Genomic DNA, 27,017 nt, shown 5'->3' with positions numbered 1-27,017 from the left:
TTTTGGAATTCACCTGGAAAATTGGTGGTTAAAAGTTTCATAAACATTTCAAGCGAGCTGCTAATCTTCTTTTTTTTTTTTATGAACGGGAAGAGGCTCTGGGACGTCAAAAACTGGAGCACCGCCTGGTGGTGTTTGCCATGAAAAGAGTCTTATATAGTTACAGCGATACAAATGTGAATACATGTGCTCGTTGACAGATGCATCACAGTGCTGAATCAAGGCTACAAACAGCGCTGATGAAGCGCTGACTTGAACGTAAATTATCAGATAGAGCGCTGTATCAACACTGTATAACTAAAAAAAAAAGACTTGCATTATATATATATATATATATATATATATATATATATATATATATATATATATATATATATATATTAATTTTAACATAGCTGGATGAAAATTTCAGTTCATAATTGCTTGATCTTTTTTCTAAACCTAGCCTCGTATTAGTTATGACTAGGGATGCCGCGAACTTTTTTCGAAACTGAATCAAACGTACGGCTTTCTGAGTTGCTGGGAGTACTTATAATAATAATAGAATGGAATATTAATAAGTAACTTTATTTCCCATTGCCTTACATAAATGGAGGAAACAAGGGGAAAAAGCTGTATAAACCGCCTAACGGAACCCCCTGCTCCATTGCAGTTGCGTATATAGACGTCGAAGCAAAGCAACAACGTAAAAAAAAAAAAAAAAACGAGAAAAGCAATATAAAGTAAAATGCAAAATTAAACTGGTATCATCAATCGATCCATTTGTTTTCTTCCCACTTTAGTTTATTTCGTAAGCGCTGCAATCAAATATAAATTATATCAATGTTGCTTTTTATCAAGGCGTTGAATACAGTAGGATGTGAACTTGGGTGATCGCATAGAACAATTATGGCAGTGGCACAGTCCAATGTTCCACCGAACGAGTTAGGTAGGAAGTAACATGTTCTTTTAGCTCCGCAGGGTTTACTGGGCTATCCCCGTTTTTCTTTTATTTTCTAACTTAAAACTGATCACGAGTCTATGCTTGTACATGTTGCAAACAGGAAGTATATTATATTTTATAAACAAACCCTGGGTGCTCTAGTCGTAGGAAGCATTCTCAATGAGGCGCACGCATTTCGAATGCGCATTTGAGTGATTTCGCAATTATATTAGGGCCTGATATTTTATACGTAAAAGGCGCAAGTTCAAAGCTAACAAAACACAATAAAACCTATATTCAAACAAAACAAATGTATATTTTCAATCCGCACCTCCTTTAATGCAGCCCGAAGTCAACGCTGACACTCCTTATCTCAATCTCAAATCAGGCTTCATTTGGATTTTACTTCGTGACTGCATAAGAATACTGCTAGTCGCGCGAAGTTTACCTACCTCCCATAGAAAGTTTTGCCAAGCTACAAGTCAGAACAGTTTGAAATATCTACTTCTTTCAAATTCTATAAATTTGCAAAATCTACCAAATAGTTCACGTAGCATCGACAAATGATACAGCTAAAGAGCCTCACAACCACGGTCATACTTGGTTGTTGTTGCCATTTGCGGCGTTGAATCAAGCACCCTTCGAAGACGTCCTGGGGATGAACTTAATTCGGATGCCACCTTTAGGCCTAAGAACCATGTCGGCTATTAAACCGACTTGATCTCTCTGGTCAAGAGACTGGAGCTTGAATCGCCGCAGGATATTGGCGATGACTATTTTCTCTTCAGACATTGCAAACTTCTGACCTGTGAATAAAACAACAAAATTATGTTAAGAACTGTTTGCTCATGATGCGGAACAGAGTAACGGCCTTACCGATGCAGTTTCGAGAACCTGCCGAGAAAGGGACGTAGGCGAAAGGATGCCTTCCCTTCGAATTCTCGGGAAGAAACCTGTCTGGGCGAAACTCTTCAGGCTTCGGGAATACTTTGGGATCCCGATGCAAAAAGTAGTTCGACACTTGAACTACTGTCCCTTTAGGGAGCATCGTGCCACCTGTATAAGAATTGAAAGAGTTTTACAATTTAGTAAATTTCAGGTTCATTTTACTCCAAAATGTAATATTACCTTAAACGGACTCGGAGGATTCAAACACGATGTTTAAGACTGGCAAATCATAAACAACCGGCGGTGTTAATTTTGTAGGTTTAACTTTACAAACACCGTAAATTTGGGATCCTAAATATTTAATACAATATTCACACTATTATTTAGTTTGTAAAATTACTGCAGCTGTATTTCCAGAGCTGGCCTCATAGTCTTGATGCACCAATTACCTTAAGAAAAACATTAAACGATGATAGCAGTTTTTGTTAAGACACTGTCATTTTAACAATACTTGTTGTTGGACTGACTAGCTGAAACATAATACTGAGAAAAGTTGTAAACGCAGAGTTTGCATCATTTGGAAGAACTACTACAGAATTCTTTAAATGTATTAATGAACAAGTCTTCAGCAAGAAAGTCGTAAACGTAGAAAAATGTTTGAACAGCAGTAGAGGCTTTATTACACGACGTTTCGGGAAGAGACTTCCCTTCTTCAAGTGTGCACATTTGAAGAAGGGAAGTCTCTTCCCGAAACGTCGTGTAATAAAGCCTCTGCTGCTGTTCAAACATTTTTCTACGTTTACAGAATTCTTTCTAAGGTGATCAAACGCCTGCGATATTAGTATATTATTGCATCACCGCCGTCCTTCTAACTCTCTATTGAGTAGTCCTCGTTTTTTATTTTTTTTTAATCAGGTAACAAGGGTTTATAATTTCATTACTATACTCCGTTCACCCTTATGCTGAGACAGCAGCCAAAACTGCAAGCGCGAGCTAACCCGTGCTCCTAGCTTTGAGACGTACATTTCTAGCTCGATCACTTGCTTCGTGGAAGAACTTTTCATAGCAACGACATCGTGCTGTCGTGCTTGTGTCATTGGCTCTAGTCTCAACTTAAGGGTGAACAGATTCTAGAGACCCTACGGAAAACTTTGAAGACTTAACTGCAAAACCTTTTGAACCTATAGTACCTACAACAGGCCAAATATTGTGCAGATATATCTCCGTCATGAACGAAATGCCGTACACGTTAATGTCATTATATATTAAACTCACCGAGTTCGAAAGGTTCCTCACAAAGTCTCGAGTAGAATGGCACAGAAGGATAAAGTCGTTGAGATTCCTAAAATAAATAAAAATAAAATAATGTATCTACACTTGGTGCCTTTTAGACACCTATTACTGCAGAAATAGTTTGGTCGAACTGAAAGATAAGTCACCTTTATCACGCATTCCAGATAGCGCATCTCTTTCATGTCTTCAATTGTGACGTGCCGCTCTGTGTCGTCCCCGAAGATGAAATCCAGTTCGTCATGTATTTTTTGCTGTTCCACGGGACTGAGGCCTATCAGGAATAACGCCCAGCTTATGCCGACGGCGGTTGTGTCGTGACCCTGAAGGCAAATTGTGAAGAAAATCAAACTGGCTGCAATCGTATTTAACGGGGTGATGCCTTCCTCCATTGGAATCTGAGAGACGAGCGTGCTTTGATTCGTCACAAAGGAAATGTCTACACAATACTAGAATTCTAACAGTTTTAAAACGGTCTAATTCAACTTTTAAAAAAACATTTTCCCCTTTTTTCCCGGGTTCATTCTTCGTTCTTCGGCGTGGTTATTGTATAATACGGCAATGTCATTGGCTATGGAGCGACAGAAGTATGTGCAGCGTTCCTTGAGCTGTCACGGCTTGTTCATTGGATTACACTCCAAGAAATCGAGAGTGTGCATTTTTTCCTCGCAAAGAACTAGGAAGGGCCAATCGCTGCAATACATGGAGGAGTCTCGGAGAATTAAGAAGTTGACATGTTTAGACCAAGAAGATCTGCGCTATGGCAGTGAATATGGTTAAACGTCATGCTCGGCGCCACAGCGCTGACACAGATTTGAACCGGAAGGAAGAAGAAAACATATTTCTAAATGAAAGTAAGAAATGGCTGAAATGATAAACCCTCAATCACAAAAAAAAAAAAAAAAATCCCAAGCGACTTGAGAACTACCAAAATGTGAACACATCTTACTTGTGGTTTTTTATGTATATGACTAAATTCACCTTTTTTTTTTGGTCGCCAGTGTTTTATTTAGGTACCTTCCTCATCCCATCTCAATTTAAAACTTGTTGACAAGGATGGAATTCTCACACAACCGGATTCATGAATTACGGTGAAACTGAGCAACACGCGTCAATGAACACGGCAAATCGAACTGCGATTTGTATCTGAGGTTGGTACCAAGCCGCGCACTGTGCTGCATATTTGCACCGTTTGCTGGACACAAGGCTAGACGCTCCTCGAGCACGAAACTCAGCCAAATTGAGCACTTTAAGCGTCTTTACTCGAGCTGATTATTTATGAAAGTCCAGAGACGCTCTCGAGTGACCTTGAATTGTTATTTCAAAATTCAATGAAATGCCGTAGTACACTCCCGTCCAAACGCCCAGCACCGAAACATCGCCCACCTCATATTATTTCCCTTTTATCTATTTGTGGTGGGCAGGTGGTAATTCGAGATATTACGGTAATGATCACTTAAAATCTACGTTTATTGAAACCCACTCCACACATGATTCAGTGATGACAAAACAACGTGTCACGACAACTTACCTCAAACATAAATGTGTCCACCTCTTCGCGTATGTCTTCCTCCGTGATGTTTTTACCGTCCTTGAAGTGTTCAAGAAGTAGTAGATCGAGGAAAGGTCTCTTCTGCTTTGTGAAGTTAGAACTACTGTCATCTTCTGTTCTGAGAAGGGAGCCGATGTCGATGGTTGCCTTCATGTCATTCTTCCTTTCTGCAATTACCTATAATGACAATGCGAGATTACGATGCAACTTAATATTTATAGTAGGGCTGGTAGATTTTTCTTTTCGCAATATTGCTTTTGTTTTTTTTACCGCAGCTTCGGGCGCTGAAAAAAGAACCAATGTTCTGCACCTGACTGTTACCAAGCGAGGGCCACACAAAATTCTTTTAAAATTTCCCTCTTAGAAAAAAAAGATAATTACCCAACTGGACGAAAAAAAAAAGGAACGCCGCTCTTGTCTTCGTTCCGGTAAAAATGTAACGAGTTCCAGTTACTGTTGCACCGATGCGAAATGGAACGGTGGCGTTCCTCCCAGTGGCGTCACAAGGGGGGTGCGAGGGGGGGGAGGGTGGAACGCCCCGGGTGCAGCACTCCGGGGGGTGTCGCGACGGAGGGGGGAGGGGGGGGGAGTTACGGCGGGCGACGACCCGGGGGGGGGGGGGGAATGGAGGTGGGCGACAAGTAGGGAGGGGGGGGGGGGGGGTGTCGCCGCGGGCCACCGCCCCGGGTGCCGCTGACCCTAGTGACGCCACTGGTTCATTCGCTCCTCCTAGAAGGAACGCGTTCCATGAACACCGTTCCGCACAACACTGCATAACAGTTCATCGCCAGCAGGCAGAGAGAAAGCCTAATTTTCATTCAAAGCGGGAATCGCTCACGCCAACTACACTCTCGCTTTAATAATGTAGTCTACATATAATTATTTATTTATCTTCATTATTGAAAGCCTAAATAAGCTGTCACTCACCTGTCTCGTGAACGCGTGCAATGTATCGAGGCAGTGATTATACTCTTTTCCTTTTGCTGTCAGCCTATAGATACTTTCGAAAGCTGCGAGGGGATTCATCGTCCTTTCCAAGAACAGCTCGCTCAACCTGAAATCAAAGGCTTTTTTGTTGTTGTTGTTGCTATCCTTCCGATTGAGATTAGACAATTATTGAAAAACCGAGGAATAAAATGCAGAAAGCCAGACAAATCGGTCGGTGTGACCTTATTTAATGTCAAATCTATCCTGGTCACAAAAACAAAAACATTCCCGCACTTCATCCCATTTGTTTTTTTCACCTTCTAGTTGAAACCTCTTCCCGAGAAGAGGTTTCCAGAAAGTAGAGTTTCTGCGCTGGTCTCTTGACAAGTGCGCCATTTCGCTGCTTGACGAGACTGGCGCGTACAATTCTATCGGCACCGGGATAAGCTTCCACAATTCTTGCTAGTTCTTAAAATGGCTTCGAAATTCGTACAGTTTCTACAATTACCATATCATCCACCTTCTGGTTTTGAGCATTTGTAACGTGGTACTGAAAAGCAGATCTTAACCGCAACAGGTATTCGGACCTCCAGCGTTCCCAGAAATGTTCCACAAGTCTTTTTTTGATATTCCAACTTGCGGCGGATCGTCTTCTGGTGCTTTGCAGATCCAGGAAAATAATTTGACAAGCCTTCATTTTGCAGGACAGCTTTTTAGCTACCAAAAATGGGCCGGGTGATGGCTGATAGTTCCCCAACTCTTGACATAAAGATATGTCAACGGCCGTGAATTGATGGTTGCTTCCACCTCGTGAAGAGTTGCCATTAGTACTCTGGAGGAAAGGCTGTTACGTCAATATTTTCTTAAGTGCTGTTTTGAAAAATGAGCCTCTCCCAACATCCACCCCACCATGGAGCGGCTCCTACAATAAACTTCCAGTCAATGGTAAAAATTCGGCATACATTAATGTTACATCGGGAGTCCCACAGGGCTCTGTCTTAGGGAAGCTTTTGTTCTTAATATATATCAATGATATTTCCTTGGGTACTTCATCTTGTGTTCGGATGTGTGCCGATGATTGCGTGGTGTAGAGAAAAATTAGTAACAAAGATGATGCCACCCGGTTGCAAATAAATTTAGAATGCATTACTACATGGTGCTCTACATGGAAAATGACTTTAAATCCCCCCAAAAATGTGTGCATTTATGTTTTACTAATGAGAAGAAGAAAATTGAAACCCAGTATTTTATAAATAACAATTTAGTAAACAAGGACTCTAAGTATAAATACTTAGGTGTTACGATATCAACTGACTGTTCGTGGAATTCACATGTGGATGACGTGATTGTAAAGGCTGGCAGGGCACTGAACTTTATTCAACGAAGCCTAAAATGTTCACTTCCTAACTTAAAAGAAACCGCGTATTTAACATATGTTAGGCCAATTTTGGAATATGCCTGTGCCATCTGGGACCCGGAACCACAAAGATTATTAGACAAGCTTGAAAAAATACAAAATAGAGCTGCTTGGTTTGTTCTGGGACTGTACGGGCGGAGAGACAGCTGTACTCAAATGAAGACTGAACTGAATATGGAACCTCTATCAGCCCGCCGTAAAACAAATTGTGTTTAAGGTTTCTGTTTTTGATATTTAAAATAAAATTGGAATTAACAGTGAAACTTACTTAAAAGGATTATATTATATTTCAAAACGGAACGATCATGCTTTCAAAATTAGAGAGTTCCGCGTCAGGACAAGCATGTGCGCCAACTCTTTTTTTTTTATTTTTTGTTAAAACGATACGAGAGTGGAATGGGCTGTGGGAGCTGCAAGTGTGCAGTGAAAAATGAAGATATGTGTTTTTTTTTCAACATTGTAACCAACTTCCCTTTCCTTTCCCCCTTCCCTTTCCCCCCCCCCCCTCCCCGTTGTAATGCCCTCGGGCACTGCGGGATAATCTCTGAATAAATAAACAAAAAAGATCCCGCGCATTCATGTGCGACTTGAACGCTTCTTGGTTTAGTGCAGGGGTGGCCAGGCTGACCCGGCCTAAGAGCCGCAAACAAAACCACGAAACTTCCAGGAGCCGCAGGCTTTTGTCTATTGCAATCTAACTATATATACTTTCAATCTATATAGGGAGGGGGTGGAATGGGGCAGGGGGGGGGGGGGTTAGGGGAGGTAGCCGCGAACCGCACTTTAACACGCGAAGAGCCGCATGCGGCTCGCGAGCCGCAGCTTGGTCACCCCTGGTTTAGTGCATCCCAAATTTTCTGATGATCTTTCAATGCATTTTTGAATGACAATGCGTTGTCTGAACATATGACTAGTGGCATGGCACTTCTTAATGTGAAACGTCAAAATGCAAGTAAGGGGGCTTCCGCAAAGAGGCACATTGCAAGCTCGAGGTGGACCGCTCGGGTGGAAGCGCACGTGAAGAGTACAGCGTATGACTCTTTCTTTGCACACAAAATCCCAGGGAAGTCGACTCCAGCTACCCCAAACGGCGTAGCCTCCTAATCCTGTCTGGGGTAGTGGAGCTTGTTCCACTTCTGTTGGTTTCGCATTGAAACGTGAACAAATCACACAACTTTTCAATACGTTCCTTTTTCAGTTGACCACGTATAATCTAATACCGCTCTCGTAGGTGTCTCATTGTGCTAGCTACTCCACCGTGCATGACTTCAGAATGAGCGCCCATCGCAATCTTCTTCACAAAGTTATGGACGTTCAGTAAAAAGATTGGATACTTCACATCCAGATTTTCAGTAGACATTTGAGCCGTCCTCCAACCATTAGAATTCCGTTGTCGTCAAAAAGGTGTGGAACTCTGCTAGCTTTGAACTAAAGTTTATCGTGCTCTGCGCGCGTAACATGCTGCCAGTCGGAAACTCATCTTTTTGTACTTGCTTAACCCAATATTGTCCTGCGGGGTCCAAATCTGCTACGACAAGCCCTCCTCGGAACTCGTCATTGTTTTTCTTAACGTTGTTAGCAAACCTAATAACCCAGGCAGTTATCTCGAGAGACTTTCGGTAAGCTCCGTAAATTCCAGCGTCAAGCAATGTCCGCATTTCGCGATGGTTCTCCAACAATACATGTTTCTCTAATCTGATTTCTAGTCGTGTGTCTTCCAACAGCGTAGAATTCACGGGCCATTCTGGAGGCTCTTGACTTAGCCAGCAGGGTCCTTTCCCCCGGAGAAGACTGTCTTGAAGCTCCTGGACTGTCAATACTCTTGTCAGGAGGTCAGCCGGATTGTCTTGACGGGCCACTGCCTCAAATTGTCCGGTTACGACACCACTGGTGTTTCAGTTGCCCTGTTTTTGACAAATGACTTCCATTTTTCTGGGCCTCTTTTCACCCAACTGAGGTCCACAGTCACATCAGTCCACATGATGTAGTCAAAGTCCATGCCATGAGAGGAGTCTTTTATGTATTGTCAAAACTTCGATCCCATATTCGCTCTCATGAGCTCTAGCCCAGGCAGTATTAACGTTCTCATCGGTGCGACCCTGGTTGTTACGACAACCAACCCACTTGTTATATTGCCTTGCTCATTCTCAGTTTTTAGGTCTACATACGATCCACATGCTTTTATACTTGCATCTGCGAAAATGTGGAAATGGATTTTGCTGGTTCGTCTCAGAACACCTTGCTTCACATGTTGTGGTACCTTCAACGAGATCAGCTGCACAACATCCGTCGTCCAGCAAGGCCATTCGTTAATTAAGTCAGAGGGTAGTACTTTATCACAGCTGATACCAAGTATTCACACCTCCTGGAAGAGCAGCTTGGCTGTTACGACGAATGGTGCAATCAGTCCAATAGGATCAAATACTCTCGACGCTGCTTTGAGGATGAATCGCTTGGTGTCCAGATTTACAGAAATTGCATAATGCAGACATCGCTCTTGTCCCACACCATCCCAAATACCTTGCTGATTTTCGAAGGTGCGAGACTCTTTTCTCCTGGTATAATTTCCGACCCGTTCGTATCGAGTTGGAAAAACAGCCTTTTTTTTTCAGCCAGCTGTTTGCCGCAAATACAATCTGGCAGTTGTTTTTTTTTTTTTTTTTTTAGAATGGCAAAAAAAGCACTCACCTAATGTGACAATGGTGGCACTATCACTATGAAGAGCGGAGAACGATTTGCCTGACTTTCTGCCTTTTTTTCCTCGGTTTCTCAATATTTGGTGCCGAAACCAGAAAAATGATGTCAAGGGGCTGAGAAGCCTGTGTGACGCATCCTACTTTAATATCGGATGTGCAAACACTCTGAGAGTACATACATCAAGTTTTTCGGTCATGCTTTGTGACATTCTGGTCAGGAAATTACCTTATGCTATTAGCTTATGAGACAGACAAGTTAGCAACACAACTTTCAGCAACTCTTTAGCCCTAGACCAGGGAGACGTACGGTTCCACTTCTTCAACTTCAAGGTCAACAACTACTCGGTCAGATTCACTTTCAGAGACAAATGCAATGCTTCGCTTTTTTCTCGGCTTTCTACTTCCACGCGCAAGAAGCGATTGCATTTAGCTCTGAAACTGACTCCGACGGAGTATTTGTTGACCTTGACGTTTAAGTAGTGTTGTCTTTCCTCACATTAAACGAACTTTTAGGAAAATAAAAGACTTTAATACAGGAAAATAAAATTAAAGGTTACACGTGCGGCGAACGCACACTTGCATGCCGCCATCTTGCCCGCATCGCTGGCCGTCTGCCCAATGTTGCTCCCTTCGTTTTCGGATTTCGCTAACACTCGGCCACTCCTGGCAGCGAACTGTCCTCAGTTCATGCGGCGTAGTCCCCAAGGTACGAAGGTCTTTTGGGCACACGCACGCTGCGTCTCGGCACACTGTCTTCTTCGTCGGTGCTTGATTGGTCGGACGGTTCTTGGCATCTTCCACCCCATCTCTTCAGTTGGCTAATGTGGGCGGTTGTTGAGTAGACCCTCTTCTTCCCATTCATTTCGGTCACTCTGTAGGTGTCCGCTGGGAGTACTTCCGTCACAGTCAGTGGGCCTCTGAACTTCTGGGTTTTTGTTGGGACGCCGGTGTGCTCTGGAATGCAGCGCATGACGACTACGTCTCCAACGCTCAGCCCTTCCGCTGCGAAGTGATGCCTGTCGAAGTACTGCTTCGACTTTCCTTGCTGGGTCATTATGTCATTTTGAGCAGTCTCTTGAAGTTGCTCTGGACATACCCACTCATCATTCTCTGTGTTTAGCCATCTGAGGACACCGTCTTGCATCCTTGGTTGATATCCATGCAGAAGCCTGAAGGGGCTAGTGCCCGTTGAGGCATTAAGGCCCGCTGCTATCGCCTCGTCCACTCTGTTGAGGGTTGAGGCCCGCTGCTATCGCCTCGCCCACAGAGTGGGCGAGGCGATAGCAGCGAGGACAGTATGCTCAACCGCTGTCTGCTTCTTTCGCAGTTCTTCGTGTCCCTCGCTGTTCCTGTGTACAATGCTACCGCGGCGCACGGATACCAGCTACTGCCGGCGCTTCCTGCTTCGTCAACTGTTCCATGCTGCGTGGTCGACCCGTCTTGTTCGTCCACGGACTTCCTTGCCAGCGGAATTGAGGATGTTCACGGTTTCCTTAACGGCCTACAAACCGTGAATCTGCAAGTCACCCCCGTCGGTGATGCCCTCCTGGATCGTCCAATCATTGAAAGGCCCAGTTCTGTGACGTCGGTTAACGAGGATAGAAAAGCTTCACCGGCATCTTTCCTCTTCAGTGGGCGAGGCGATAGAAGCGAGGACAGTATGCTCAACCGCTGTCTGCTTCTTTCGCAGTTCTTCGTGTCCCTCGCTTGTTCCTGTGTACAATGCTACCGCGGCGCACGGATACCAGCTACTGCCGGCGCTTCCTGCTTCGTCAACTGTTCCATGCTGCGTGGTCGACCCGTCTTGTTCGTCCACGGACTTCCTTGCCAGCGGAATTGAGGATGTTCACGGTTTCCTTAACGGCCTACAAACCGTGAATCTGCAAGTCACCCCCGTCGGTGATGCCCTCCTGGATCGTCCAATCATTGAAAGGCCCAGTTCTGTGACGTCGGTTAACGAGGATAGAAAAGCTTCACCGGCATCTTTCCTCTTCAGTGGGCGAGGCGATAGCAGCGAGGACAGTATGCTCAACCGCTGTCTGCTTCTTTCGCAGTTCTTCGTGTCCCCCGCTGTTCCTGTGTACAATGCTACCGCGGCGCACGGATACCAGCTACTGCCGGCGCTTCCTGCTTCGTTAACTGTTCCATGCTGCGTGGTCGACCCGTCTTGTTCGTCCACGGACTTCCTTGCCAGCGGAATTGAGGATGTTCACGGTTTCCTTAACGGCCTACAAACCGTGAATCTGCAAGTCACCCCCGTCGGTGATGCCCTCCTGGATCGTCCAATCATTGAAAGGCCCAGTTCTGTGACGTCGGTTAACGAGGATAGAAAAGCTTCACCGGCATCTTTCCTCTTCAGTGGGCGAGGCGATAGCAGCGAGGACAGTATGCTCAACCGCTGTCTGCTTCTTTCGCAGGTATGTTACCTTCAGAACGCTCATTGTGTACGGTCCGATAATCGCTTTTTACTGCTATTTCCTCGCCCACATGGATACGATCACGGTATTTGTTGTTTTGTTGACCTGTGCTCTCAGCTGGTGTATTGCATCAATAGCCTTCTCCTTAGTGGAGACGTTGAAAAGAATCCAGGACCACCAAAAAAAGACAGCAAAAAAAACAAAACAAGATAACGTAGTTTCGGTTACAGAGGACTCGAGGGCTGCTAATTCGGGTGAGAGCGATAATGACGGAAGAGATATCGAGAGACAACCCACAGTTTCGGATATGTTTGCTGAATTGCTGGCTGGCCAGAAAAAGATGGCTCAGGACATAGCTGAAATCAAATTATTCCAACAGTCAGTTAACTCCCGATTTGACGCTCTTGAAGCACGAGTGGCTGCCCTCGAGTCGCCTTCTGCCACGCCAAGTGTCCCTTGTACATCTTGTGACAATCTGCTTATAGAGCTTAAGTCATTGTCTGGTGTGGTAGACAGACTCGTCGCGAGGAATGACGACATGGAAAACCGCTCGCGCAGAAATAATCTAATCTTATATGGCCTCACCGAAAGCGCAGACGAAACTAGTGAGTCATTACTCTCTAACGTATCAAAAATATTCTCGGATAAACTGATTATTGACTGCCCACGTATTGAAAGGTGCCATAGAATAGGTCGAAAACACGACGATCGTTCACGTCCTGTCATTATGAACCTCCTTGATTTTCGCGAAAAAATGGAAGTATTGAAAAATTCTTTTAAGCTTAAGGGTTCAGATATTCGTATATCGGAAGACTTCTCTGTTCATGTCCGTTCTGTTCGAAAGAAAATATGGGATGCGACGGCCTCTTTCCGTGACAGTGGCTCCTCCGTTCGCCTTCGATATGATCATGTGTTCATCAATAATGAGCGATATAATTGGGATGTTAAAACTAATACTCTGGTTAAGTGTTCCGACTACTCCGCCCAGTCTACTACCACCGCCCCATCTACTGGTGGTCGTTGACTCGGCCGCGGTTTAAAAGACGGTTTAAGTGAAAATCTTTGTGTCTTGAATGTTAACGCCAGAAGTTTAGTAAACAAGTTCCCCGATTTTCTGTCACTAATTTCTTCCCACTCTGCTCACATTATTGGAGCCACTGAAACATGGTTACATGATGGCATATACGACACCGAAATTACACCCTCTGGTTTCTGCGTGGTTAGAGGTGATAGAAAGTACGGGCGTGGCGGTGGCGTCGCACTCTTTTTAAAGTCCAATATTAAATTTTCAGTTATACAGGGTCCTCCCCAGATTGAATCAGTGTGGTGCAAACTTAATGTGGATAATATATCTTTAGTTGTTGGCGTTGTCTACCGCCCTCCCGGCTCTCCCATTGATCAGTTACATGCTTTATGTGACTTTATGTACGAGCATAACCTGTCTTCTTCCAATTTAATATTAATGGGTGATTTCAATTTACCTGGCATCCAGTGGTCGTCTTTGTCGCTATCTGGTCCTGACGTTCAAATATCTAGAGAGTTAGTGAACTTTTCTTTGTCATTTGGTTTAAAACAGATTGTTCAGGAGAGCACGAGAGAGTCGTCAGTTTTAGATTTGGTATTTCTTAGTATACCTCTTCTAGAAAACCATTTTGAATGTGAAGTCGTTGACGGTATATCAGATCACAGGGCAGTCTTTGTTTCTGTTGCTTATCCTGTCCCTAAAACACGTTTTGTTTACCACACTTTTCCTGATTTTAACCGTGCCGATGATGTGTCCATAATTGACTCATTAAGCTATTCCTTTGAAGTGTTTGAACAACTTAGTATCTCCAGTGACGTGAATGTACTCATTACATTTTTTGAAGACTTGGTTAAATCGTGTATCCAGCGATTTGTGCCACTCAAAACTAAAAAAAGTAACATTGTCAAACCTTGGATAACAAGAGAATTATTACATTTATCGCGACGGGTCGGCAGACTGCGGAGTGGAAAACGTTGCGCTGACCCAGTAAAGTCTGCTCAGTTTATTCAAGCTAAGGAGGAACTCCGACTAAAAACTAATTCCGCGAAGGACTTCTATTTCCGTGTTACCTTACAAAACTTAATAAAATGCAACCCTCGAAAATTCTGGAAATCTATTTTACCAGGCAGCACAATTTCAAACTCGTTTATAATTAACGACGTAACTACTATGGACGCGCTGACAATCGCTACAGCGTTTAATACGTACTTTCAGTCAGTATTTACAGTTGATAATTTCGAAGTTCCTCCTTTTACTCATGTTTCGCAGTCTGCGGTTGACGACATAGATGTGAACGTTCGGGGCGTACTAAACCTGATTTTGAAGTTAGACACTAAAAAAAGTCCTGGTCCTGATGACATTCCTAATTCATTTATTGTCAGGTACTCCCAATGGTGCAGTCGGTATCTGACGGTTATTTTTCAGAAATCACTGTCAACGGCCACAGTTCCTTCATCATGGAAACTCGCAAAAATTATTCCCGTATACAAATCTGGCAACTCACAATCACTGTCAAACTATAGACCAATTTCTATAACGTCACATTCATGCAAATTATTGGAACATATAGTCTACAGGCATGTAATAGAGTTTCTCGATACTAACAATATTTTATGCGATTTCCAACATGGTTTTCGACGCGGTTATAGTACTACGACACAACTAACAGAGTTTGTTCATGATATCGGTCTGTCTCTTGACATCGGTAACCAAGTTGATGCGATATTTATAGATTTGTCAAAGGCTTTCGACACCGTTCCTCATTCTAAACTCCTACACAAGCTTAACCTAATTCTAAATAATCATCACCTTGTGAACTGGATATCCAGTTTTCTTTCCCAACGGTCTCAGTTTGTCTACTTTAACTCATCCAAGTCTAGTACAGTTGACGTATCATCAGGTGTTCCACAAGGGTCAGTTCTTGGACCGCTACTTTTCTTGTTATATATCAATGATTTGCCACGCTGTATTTCCACTAAGGTCCGACTTTACGCTGACGACTGCGTACTATATCATGTGATAAACTCCTCAGATGACCATATAACTCTTAACAATTCTTTCGTGAATTTTTGTACGTGGTGTAAAACCTGGCAAATGAACCTGAATTTTAGTAAAACGGTTTTTATGACATTTTCTAGGCGTTCATCACCTTCTGTGTTTAATTATTCATTTGACGGGTTATGCCTAGAAAGAGTTTTTGAATATAAATATCTTGGCCTCCTTTTCACGCCTGATTTATCTTGGTCTAAGCACATTGATACGACATGTAACAAATCTCTTAAAAGACTTGGATACCTGCGGCGTACCTTACGTGTGGCACCACAAGATACTAAGCTTTTAACTTATAAAACTTTGATTTGCCCAATCCTCGAATATGGTTCTATTATTTGGTTTCCCTACAAAGAGTCCGATATAAAAAAGGTCGAATCAGTACAAAAGAAATCGGTACGTTTTATTTGTCGTCGGTATGACAGAACCTTTTCTCCTTCTTCTAATCTTTCCGTGTTATGTCTAAGACTTCTTTCTGAGCGTCGTGGTATCGAGCGCCTAAAGTCTCTGTATTTCATGGTTAACTCATCACGTTTTGACTCGTTACATAACTACATAAAGTTTCTCGAGCCAACTGCAACTAGGAGCCACCATGAATTAAACATTTTACCTTTTCATCCTCGTACTGATATGTTTAAATACAGTTTTTTTCCTCACACCATTGAACGCTGGAATTTATTACCAGGAAACATCCGATCACTACAACCAGATGAATTTCTGTGTGCCGTTGACAGTGGTCCACAGTGATGTCCGGACCGTCTGTGTTTACCTCCCACTCCTGCCATAGCCCCAGTGGGGCTGCAGTATGTATAAATGAATAAAATAAATAAATAAATATGCTATGTTCAGGTAGCTCTCTACCTCCTTGATGTTCTGGTCCCAATCCTTGTGAGTTGGGTTCTCGATTGTAGCCATAATGCACGGTACAAGGGTTCGGTTTACTCGCTCTACCTGGCCGTTCGCCCTTGGATGGTGTGACGAGTTCAGTGTGTGGGCTACACCATTTTCCCGGCAGAAGGCTTCAAAGCTGTGGGATGTGAAACAGGAACCACGGTCCGAAATGATGCGTTCAGGTAGTCCAAACTCTGTGACAAAACTCCGCACGCACCGTAGTACATTCCTTGCTGAAGTGTCTCGCACGGGGTAGAGGCGTACGAACTTAGTCAGATTGTCCACCAGCACCAAGATCCACTGGTTTTTCTTGGAACTTCTCACAAACGGACCAACATGGTCCACGTGTACAACTTGAAATGGCCTCTTCCCAGGCGGTATAGAGTGCAGAAGTCCAGGCTTCTTCCCTCCTGGTACCTTCGTGAACAGACACTCGAAACACATACGGATGTGCTGATGCACATAGCGCTTCATCCGAGGAAACCAATAGAGTTCCTTGATTTTCGACACAGTTCGGTCTGTGCTGAAATGTCCCTGCAAGTCGTGAAACTTGACACACAGTGTTTTACGCATGCTCTTAGGCATCACAAAAAGGAGCCGTCCGTCTTCCTCCACGTAAAACAGCTTTCCATCCTTCAGTCGTAGATTCTTGACCTTGATACTTTCCTCTTTGGTCCTTTTCTTCATTGGCTTCTCCAGAATCTGTGCGAGGTTAGCCAAGTCTGCGTCAGATCGCTGGATGACCACAACTTGGTCTTCTAACCCTAAAGTGAGGCAAACCTCAACCCTGGTTTCGACGACCTCATCAAGGGTGTCCTCCGACGCCCCTACGGGTTCGCGACTCAGGTAGTCCACATGAGCCATTTTCTCACCTGCACGGTGCTTCACCTCAAAGTCATACTCCTGTAGCAAGTCAAACCACCTTGCTATCTGTGGTTTAAGAGTCTTGTGTGCATTGAGGTACACGATTGATTGACAATCTGTTACCAGCGTGAACGGAATGCCTAGAAGGAATGGACGCAGTCTTTCCATACTTTAGACTACTGCCATGAGCTCTAGTTTTCCTGCATGGTAGTTCTTCTCGGCATCAGTAGTGCGCTTACTGACACAAAACACCAGGTGCCAGCGTCCTGACTCGTCTTGCTGAAGAATCATTCCCGCAAGTCCATGCATACTTGCATCCGTGTGGAGTTCAGTTGGGGCTGAAGGGTCAAACAACTTCAGTATCGGGGGTTCTGTTAGTTTCTTTCGGAGCTGGTCGAAAGCCTCCTGTTGCTCGATTCCCCATGTAAAGTTTGTTTCTTTCTTGGTCAGACGAGTAAGAGGTTCTGACTTCAGTGCATAGTGCGGAATGAACCGTCTGAAAAATCCTGTCAGGCCCAGAAACCTCTTGACCCCGTGAACATCGGTCGGCGGGCTAGCTTCCAGTATGGCTTGTTGCTTCACTTCACCTGGCTTTAGGTAGCCCTTCACAATCTTGAAGCCTAAGTAATCAAGTTCATCACTTCCAAACACACACTTGGAGAGTTTCAGGGTTAGTCCGGCAGCCCGCAGAGCATCCAGGACTTGTTTGAGCTGAACCAGCAAGTCCTCCCAGTCCTTGGCTGGAATCAACAAGTCGTCCATGTAGCACAATGCTACACTGTTGCGCAGAGTCCCAAGGACTTTCTTCATCAGACGTTGAAATACAGCCGGGCCATTTCTCAGCCCAAACACCATACGTTCAAACTGTCCAGTCTCATCAGGCGTGATGAATGCAGTTTTGGCCTTCGATTCCTCACTCAGTGGAAGCTGGAGGTATCCGTTTGCACAGTCTAACACGCAGTACATTCGTGCACCGGACAGTCGTTGCAGCTGGTCGTCTATGTTTGGTAATGGGAAGTGTTCTGGCACAGTCTGGCTGTTAAGCCGTCGATAGTCTATGACAAGACGATTTTCTCCGTTTTTCTTTTTCACGAGTAGCACTGGGCTAGCATATGGCGACGTTGTTTCGGTGACGATACCAGTCGCTTTCCACTCTTCGACAATTTTCTGGATCGCTTCCCTTTCCGCCGCATTAGTCTTGTACGGCTTGCAGCTGACTGGGGTACTTCCAGGTTTCTCCGTGATGGTCATTTCTAGATGGTTGCAACACCCCAACTCAGACAAATTCAGTGCGAAGCAGTCCCTATACTCATTCAGCATCTTCAGCAGTGCATCCACTTGCTGTTCATTGATGTCTTTTCCGACATTCAGCATGCCACGATCTATGGGCTCTTGCTGAGGCACAGTCCTCACTAAGGTTAACTCTTCCCTCTCCGAGAGCAATTCTGCGTGAGCAAACAAACTTCCCTTGAGCAGCTGTTGGTCTTCATCCTTGTCGTTCAACACAGGTACCTCAACCCTTCCGTGGTCAATGTGAAGCAGCATTCCCTTGTCGGTCCCACCAGGTACGATGAGACTTCCTTCACTCTTACCAGTCTCCACTGTCACCCAACACACAGTTCTTTTGGGCAGCACCATGGTTTCCTTGACACGCAGAGGTTCCTTGGAAGGCTTTATCTGGGCAAGGTCGATGTCACAAAATGGAAGGTCGTCACGGTAGCCAATCCTGAGCTCATCTCCCATGCGCAGGTATGCAATGTGGTCTTGTTCCGTCCAGGTCCTACCGACCAGCATGTCCACAGGCAGGGCACTGTCGTTGACGACAATCACCTTGACCTTATGGCACACCACATCGTCGATTTCAATGTCGACCTCCGAAGTTCCAATGGACCGCACTGTAGATGTGTCGGTGTTCCCAAATCCATACAAGTCTTGGCCCTTGCACACAACTTGTAGGTTACACTTTTCAGCCGCTCGATGACGCAATATACAGTCTGAACTTCCAGGATCAATCATCACCGAGAGCTGGTGAGTTCCATTGATAAGAGCAGCCTTCAGGAATTTAGCTGGATCACTGTCACCTGAACTCTGATTTACCACAAAGTTGCCAACAGGGTTTGCTGCTGCGCAGTTTCTCGCCATGTGTCCATACTTTCCGCAACTGTAGCATTTTCGCTCAGCTTTATCTCGCTTCAAGAATTCCGGTGTTTTCTTGTGTGGTCCCCCAGCACTTGCCTGATCCGTCGGTTTGATCATGTTACTTCCCTGACTTACTGCGCCTCTGGCCACACCCTTCTGATCTGTGAGGCGTATTCCACTAGTTGTCTGCTCGGTTGGACGTGCACTAGCCCTTAACCTTGAGGTTGATGACCCGACGCGAGGTGTTGCACCTGGCTCACCGCTGTGTGGCTTGCCCCTTGGAGACATCTGAATCCTTGATTCACTTATTCTCTCCAGCCTTCACAAGTCTGCCAACAATTCATCCTCGTCCCTGTGCTCCTTTGCCGTCAAGGAGATGCACGCGTCTCTAGACCGCAGCCCAACCAAAACTTGCTCCTTGGTATCTTGCATACCAAGACCCAATTCCTTGCACTACAAGGTCTTTTCGAGGAGGTAAGCAGTGGTAGACTCTCCCCTCATCTGGATTCTTTCCTGCATCTGCTTCCATTTTTCGGCTGTGCTTGTTTCGCCCACAAAGGTTTTTCTAAAGGCCACCTTGAAGTCCTCCCACGTAGTAAGGTCTTCGACACGGGCCTGAAGCCAAAATCGAGCAGGTCCCTTCATGTGGAGCCTGGCGTTCTCTAGCCTGAAGCTGTCCGGCCAGCCGTGCAGAACTGCCATGGAGTCAATACTCTTGAGCCACGCCCCGGCTTCGTGTGACGACCCCTCGCCGTCGAAGTCGTGAACAGCCTTATTGAGGTCCGGCATAACATGAAACGTTTCTGGTTTCCTCTCGACGAGGTCGAGTAACCTTCGGTTTTGTTCCAGTAGCGCTTGCATTATCTCGTTTCCGTTGTCGTTAGCCATCTTGGGGTTGTCTAGACGTCTTCCTAGGCGTACACACAGTTGCCGCTTTTGTTTTTTTCGCCTTCGGTTATGCGTCTAGGCGTACAGACGTCACACAGAGCGTCCGCACGCACGGTCCCCACGAGGTAGCACGAAGACTCACGTTTCCGCCGTCGGCACCTCACGAAGACGGTACCCGTTGAGACAGCGTCCACATACACGCAGTCTGCAGGCGCACAGAGCCCACTTTCTACGGCCTCTACCTCACGACGACGGCACGGGCTCGGCACTGTCCGTAGCGTCAACTCAAGTCAGCGAGCATCACCGTCGGCGCAATCCGACGACATCGGCTTCCAGGATCGCCTCACCACGAAGGTTTCGGTGAATCCCACTTCTGAGATGTTGTCTTTCCTCACATTAAACGAACTTTTAGGAAAATAAAAGACTTTAATACAGGAAAATAAAATTAAAGGTTACACGTGCGGCGAACGCACACTTGCATGCCGCCATCTTGCCCGCATCGCTGGCCGTCTGCCCAATGTTGCTCCCTTCGTTTTCGGATTTCGCTAACAGTAGTGAATCCGTCTCCCTGTTCTCGAGCTGAAGAGAAGAGTTGCTGAAAGTCGTGATGCTAACTTGTCTGTGGTTTATGTCGCCCCCGCTTTCGGGATCATCCTAATTTTTATGGAAACTTAAGTAATTTGTTCTTGGAAAACTGCGTCCATGTAAAATTGTCTAATCATTGGGAAGGATAGCAATAAAATGCCTTTGATTTCAGGTTGAACGAGTTATCCTCGCGATTGATAGAAGAATGGAGGATGACCAGGCCTACAGCCAGTCTCTTCATACTTTGGCCTACAGCCAGTCTCTTCATACTCCCCACCACCACAATCCATCACCTCCTGTAGTTGGTGGGCGAAAAAACGCCATTGTTGGCAAACTCGGAACCTCATTCTTTGTCGAATTTCACCTGTAGCTCTTGAATGTTAGCTGTTCATTTTTTAAGGTCATTATAGCCCTTTTTTATAACGGTAGTGGACTCGTGAAGTCTCGCAGCATCTTCAATGCTCTCAGCTCCGAGAAGGAGGTCATCGACATAGAGTGAGGTTCTTAGTTTCTCTTCTAACATTGACTGTTTGCATACCAGCTTCAGGTGGTGATGGATTGTGGCCGTGAGTATGAAGGAAGGAACTTAATGTGGACCGAAAGGGTGCACTGGCCATGCCTAAAATGCCATGGCTCAGGCATGCCATACCTCAGCCTAAAATGCCTTTTTTTTTTTCTTCTATCCTTCCCACTGATTAGACCATCTTACATGGGACGCAGGTTTTCGAGAAGAAATTACTTCAGTTTCCATCAAAATAAAACATAATATCCAAAGAGGGTGCGATAAGGCAAAAATAAAATTCCAAGGTAACTGCTGCGTACCAAATATCTGATGAAACTCAAGGAGTGGGTAAAAGACAAAAAGAAATATACAAGCTCGATCATTCTGATAAAGAGCGTGGAGCTGATAATATGTTGAGCGCAAACTACTACGTCGCAGAACCACCTTGCTGAAATTGACGTGACAGTTCTTCGTGAGAATTCTTGGTGACGGTTTGCTCATGGAACATTGGTGACAAAGTGCGTTCTGTGTTAAGGAAAGGAAGGCGACACATATGACTCGAGCACAACTACGATACGTTGACACTTGAGCAGCTTTTATCTCACTTCTTTTTTCCTGTTCAAATTTCTGCATAACTAAGGCTGACTAGTTTGCCCACCTTATTCCTTATGATCTAATCTCCCTCCAAGCCGGGAGAACTTCTCGCAAGAATTATGGTAATAGAACGTAACGTACCGAAGGAGAGCTTTCACGTAAGCCAAATCCTCATTGCTTTGGGCGTTAAGCACTTTTCCCATGATGGTTTCTGAAAAGTGGAAACACATATTGTATTCATATCTGGTCTAAAGAATCGACACATTCAAACAGTGCAAACATGATAACGCAAATACATATTACTGAAAATAGACCAGCTTGTAGTTTTGATTTTCAGTTAACACAAAATCTTTCCGGGAAGAAAAACGCTCGGATAACTCGAAATGCAATCTTAGCGAAAGGTCTGCTGGCAGTCAAGACTTTTGAGGGAACTTTTCGTTTTAGGTTGTACAGTGGGTGACACAGTTAGCCCAAAACAAGCCGTCTCAGGATTGAAAGAGCCGCTCAGGCAAAGCCTTTCCATCCCGGGAGAAAGAGAAACCAACGATAGGAATTATATTTGACGCTCTTCTAAAATCTTTATGTGTAAAACTGAGAAAAGTGCCGATATCATGTTCGCACTTACGAGAGAGTTTTACTGTTTTAGCCTATCGTTACGATAACCCCGATAATGATACTCCATATTATATTATGCATGCGCAAAGGCGCCGGCGGAGTATCGGGTATGGGTATCGTAGCTATCTGAACGATTTAATGAAACTTTCTAATGTGTCGAGCAGTGTATCGCAAAAGAAACAAATCAATCGCAGTCATTACCACAGACTATGTCCAGGGTGCAGAGTGTAACCTTCGGAACCACGTCAACCCCATTGTGGTCGAGCGATTTTTTTCCTAAAATGTCAGCAAGAACCATAGAGTGGCTGTTGATTGCGGAAGAAAAATCTTCCAGGATTCGGAAGTGAAACGCTGGTGTAAAAAGCCGCCTTCGCGACCTCCACTTGTTGCCAGTACTGTGCGAGAAAAACAAACAAACAAATAGAACCTAACATGAGTATTAAACACTCAAAATCTGTGAGAGTATATTGAATGGAGCGGTTTGGGATGCGAGGAAGGGTACATGTGGGACGTTAAAGTTAGAAAGCTATGGAAGAGTTGCAACATTTGTACATTAACAAATGGACTTCAATAGCTGCATGTTTTAACTCCTGAAGGCAGAAAATCATTGAACGATTCTGCACCTTAGTTTAAGTCATGAATCAAAAAAAGAAAAAAGGTAACATAAAATATGAAAAGTTATAAGTTTAATACTCATTACTCCAAAAATATTCGACTAAATTTATTTTTCAAAATTTTTTTATTGATTACTGACTAGTGATTTAAAGCTTGTCAATGCAAAAGGTGCGCGCGCAGTTTATGATATAATTTCGGACAAAACTTAAGCTTACCACTAGGTCATAATGACCAGTAATCTTTTGTATACACAACTCAGAACATTTAAACAAGACAAGGTATAGATGGGGACTACTTGATACTTTACAAGCTTCAAAAACAAACCGCACAAAAAACGGCGACAAAAGATAAATAACACAAAAAATAAAGTAATTAAAATTAATAAATAAAACTCCCACGTCTTTATCTTGTGCGGGTTGCATACACTCTATGCGTTCATTTCATTTGTATGAGTTGTTCTAGAAGAAAACATAATGACAAATTTCCTAATACGTGACACGAATTAACGTTTCCCGTGGTTCAAATCACATTAACTGCATTAATGAACAAGTCTTCACCAAGAAAGTCGTAAACTCAGAAAAATGCTTGAACAGCAGTAGAGGCTTTCTTACACGACGTTACGGGAAGAGACTTCCCTTCACTTGAAGAAGACAAGTCTCTTCCCGTAACGGTCGTGTAATAAATCCTCTACTGCTGTTCAAACATTTTGCTCAAATCACAGCTGTTTCTCAAATACCATCGTTGCATATTAAGCAGAAACATTGCGGGCCTATAGAATGTGCGTTATTCGATGATGTGCTAAATTTAAAAAAAAAGTTCTTTTTGAAAAAAAAAAAAAAATAAACGTTATAGAGACAGCATAAACGTGCCCATAAATTTAGAAAAAGCTATAATTTACGCACCTTGTTAGCAAACCGGTTCCGAGCCAACTATGGAGAAGATTGTACTCGCCCCCTTTTGTTAAGACCTTGTTACTTCTGAGTAATTCCTAAGAAAACGAGGCATTTTCAATGTAAATTCTTAATATATATAGAAAAACTCTAATTAATTCTATACGAATTAAAATTCACATTGTAGGAAGGCTCTGAGACGTACCTCTACGAAATCAGCTCTGTAAATTATAACAATTGGTGTGAGGCCAGAGTAATTTCGGTGCATGCCATACTTTTGGAAGCAAGCGTGTAACCCAGACAATGTGCTGAGAACCACTGAAAGAAAAACATTCTGAGGTTGAAATACCATTCGCATAAATTTATTTATTTATTTACCGATACTGCTAGCCTCGTCGATGCTATAGCAGGAGGGTACAAACACACACACGCGCACAAACAAAAACACAATTAAGAAAGCGCTATCACAAAAAAGAAATCTCGGCAGCGCTCTCCTCCACTGCTATGCACACAAAATATTTTAATGAGGTCAGTGCTCTGTCGTGACTCGTCAGCACCGACTAAAAGCAAAATGTACAAGCAGTGGCAAAAAGAAAATAAAACATTCTTTCCCACAAAAAAAAAAAAACCTAAATATTATTTATAGTTTTTTTACGAAGAACCCTTTCAGAAGGTTCTTAAAAGTACCTTTCAGAATACAAAATATGGAGAAGCTGAAGAAGGCCTAAAAATTCTATTACGACCCAATTTTTTTAATGTAGACTTTAAAAAAAAAAGAAACAGTTCGCGCTAAAGTCACGGCGATAAAGTAATCATCACTGTGACTGTAACGAAAGCAGACACAAAATTGAGTGAATACCACGGAATCATTAATACGCAGGTAGGAACTTCAAGCAAATTAACAAAGCGTTGTGCTCTGATTCCTGTTCTCTACGTCACAAAAAACTTGCTTCATTTACACGTAAAAAAAAATAATGAAGAAAATGGTTACTTACAAGCCCCAAATCCCGCCGGATTATCCGGCTGGGAGCATGCTTTGAACATTATGTAGTCGTTCAGGAATGGCAGCATCTCCCTGCTTCCAGGCAAGTGCTCCAGTTGTTTTAACGACTTCCGCTGCATGCACCGGGCGACCGCAAGGAAACATCCCAGCAGGAGTACGGACAATGCGCATAAGTAGGCGCTCCACTTTAGGGCCCAGTACGACAGACCGAGCACAAGGTCAGAGGGCGATACTTCGGTGACTTCGTTTATCACCCACTGGATCATCCTGTTTGGAACAAAACGGACGGAAATGAAAAAAAAAAACAAAGAATACAAAACGGTTCGTGCACATGTTAGCCCTACGATACTCCAACTAAATAAAACTTATATTCGCTCTATCATGCTAACAAAGACCGGAGAGCAGAGGATGTGTCGAGAATGAGCTGGGCACATGCCTCGTGTGGGTGTGTGTGCGTGTGTGACGTACATCACGTGACCTCATCCGGTCGCACGACGCAAATCGCGTGATACCGTGATTTCACGTGACGTCACACGACTGTGACGTCACAGGAGTCGTTGTGTCACGTGATGTTACAGCGTCACATGAAAGACGCTCCAGATTTCACCCGACATTGCCAGCTTAAAAAACGCAGGTCGTGGCGAGCCTAATATTGTCGCTCCGTACACGCAATGCGATTGCGACGTTAGCCAATCAAAACACCAAAGTAGGGATATTTCTTGTTCTCCTGTGGTTGCTGAAAGCTTAAGAATCGCGGGGCGCCGTTTATTGTGCTTACACCTCTTGCCCAACCGCGATTCGTCCTTCCTCTTCCCTATCGGTTAATTTGAGCAACCTCATTGGCTGCGATAATAATGAGATGTCTCGCCACTAGGGGAACCGGGAGAATTTGCTCGCGTACAGCAGCAGCAGCAGCACCAAGTCACGTTATCTACTCGGCGCGGCGATAACCCCCAAGAGTGAATTACGACGAACAAGTGCTGCTATACGTGTCGAGCAGTCTAATACACGCGTTGCGATAGAATGTAGACCGACATATAGCGTGGCACATCCCTCTTTCCCGTTCCAGACGCCTATACTTTAGCCCGAGTATACACAAGACGCAAATATATGATAATGTCTTTATTGCACGAAGAAATATACATCGTTACAAACAGGTCCGCAAAAGCACGTGAGTGCTTGTATGCGCGTGACCTGGCAACCAGCAGAGAAACTACTAACATCAAACAATGCGAAGCACAAAATAAACAGAAAAACGAAATACTCCTGACCCGTACAACAATTTAAAGATCGTAGTTACAACACCAATTTCTACGCTCTTTTTTATCACTTGCAACGATTGTAGATATAAAAGTTCATTAGGCAACAAATCAAAGTCACGAGGAACGTAAAAAGACCGAACCCGCTTTCCGTAATTTGTGTATACCCTAGGGAGGGCGAACCGCTCTATTTTTCTCAAAACCTTTTGCTTCTTCACAGCTTTCTTAAACGCACTATTAAATAATTCTTAGCTAGTAGGCTAATAATAAATAGGTAGACACAGAAATGCGCACACAGACATATACGCCAACGCCCATGCGCGGGCACGGGGGCGTCTTTGTGAAGGCGCCATGGCTTCATCATTCACGCACACGTGCGTCTATGACGCAATATAGTCACTCGGCGGAGCATAGGAAACTCAGGGTGTAGCTTATTTGTGTCCACGGGTCTTGCTTCGTGATTCGCCGGTCGGCGTCCTTATCCGCGCGTACTGCAGTCTCATTGGCTACGGATGAATAAAAAGATGCCAAGAAAGAACACTCACTTTTATTTCCAGTTTTGCCTATATTCGGAGGGGATGGTCTTGCAATTTTGCGTTATAACTTATTCAAGTTTCATTCGGTGGAATCCACGACAGCGATCGAAACTCGACTCGGCTACTCGGAGCGCCCTTGAAACCTTCCGACTACAGCGAACCACCAGAATAGAATGAAGCGCGGAGCGGAACGCTCTTATCGACGAGAGGGAGAGAGACTTCGTCCGTCCTGGCGCTGGGCCAACGGAAACGCACTATTGTCCGCGTGTGGCTTCTCGCACTCTCTCCTTCCCCCCCCCCCCCCCCCCCCCAATCTCTATCACAACGCTTCTCTCTCTCTCTCTCTCGTATCTTCTTGGAATCACGATTGAGACAGAACAACGGCCTACGAGCGAGACGGCAAGAAGTGGCCATACCCCCGGTACGATGCGTGCGCAAAGGCGACGGCGTAGTA

At 44.4% G+C, this 27,017-nt stretch overlaps 2 protein-coding genes across 2 annotated transcripts; both read right to left on the bottom strand.

Moving 5' to 3' along the window:
- Window positions 1–771: 771 nt before the first annotated feature.
- On the bottom strand, window positions 772–26,814 carry LOC8025927 (cytochrome P450 4c3). Its single transcript, XM_029991722.4, has 12 exons — window positions 26,573–26,814; window positions 24,761–25,035; window positions 23,971–24,083; window positions 23,778–23,863; window positions 22,462–22,655; window positions 21,787–21,856; window positions 5,580–5,706; window positions 4,632–4,829; window positions 3,250–3,423; window positions 3,086–3,152; window positions 1,799–1,978; window positions 772–1,728 (listed from the first exon to the last, which is right to left on the bottom strand). The coding sequence occupies exons 2-12, from the start codon at window positions 25,032–25,034 to the stop codon at window positions 1,553–1,555; spliced, it is 1,659 nt and encodes a 552-aa protein (XP_029847582.2). The 5' UTR covers window position 25,035; window positions 26,573–26,814; the 3' UTR covers window positions 772–1,552.
- Window positions 10,179–20,171, bottom strand: LOC121045862. The gene is made up of 2 exons (XM_040499243.1): window positions 19,744–20,171; window positions 10,179–10,861 (listed from the first exon to the last, which is right to left on the bottom strand). The coding sequence occupies exons 1-2, from the start codon at window positions 19,962–19,964 to the stop codon at window positions 10,378–10,380; spliced, it is 705 nt and encodes a 234-aa protein (XP_040355177.1). The 5' UTR covers window positions 19,965–20,171; the 3' UTR covers window positions 10,179–10,377.
- Window positions 26,815–27,017: the final 203 nt, after the last annotated feature.

This window comes from Ixodes scapularis, unplaced genomic scaffold, assembly GCF_016920785.2.
Source record: "Ixodes scapularis isolate PalLabHiFi unplaced genomic scaffold, ASM1692078v2 PGA_scaffold3__209_contigs__length_174095766, whole genome shotgun sequence".
Lineage (NCBI taxonomy): Eukaryota > Metazoa > Arthropoda > Arachnida > Ixodida > Ixodidae > Ixodes > Ixodes scapularis.
The sequence above is the reverse complement of the archived record's forward strand: the minus strand, read 5'-3'. Positions and strand labels throughout refer to the sequence as shown.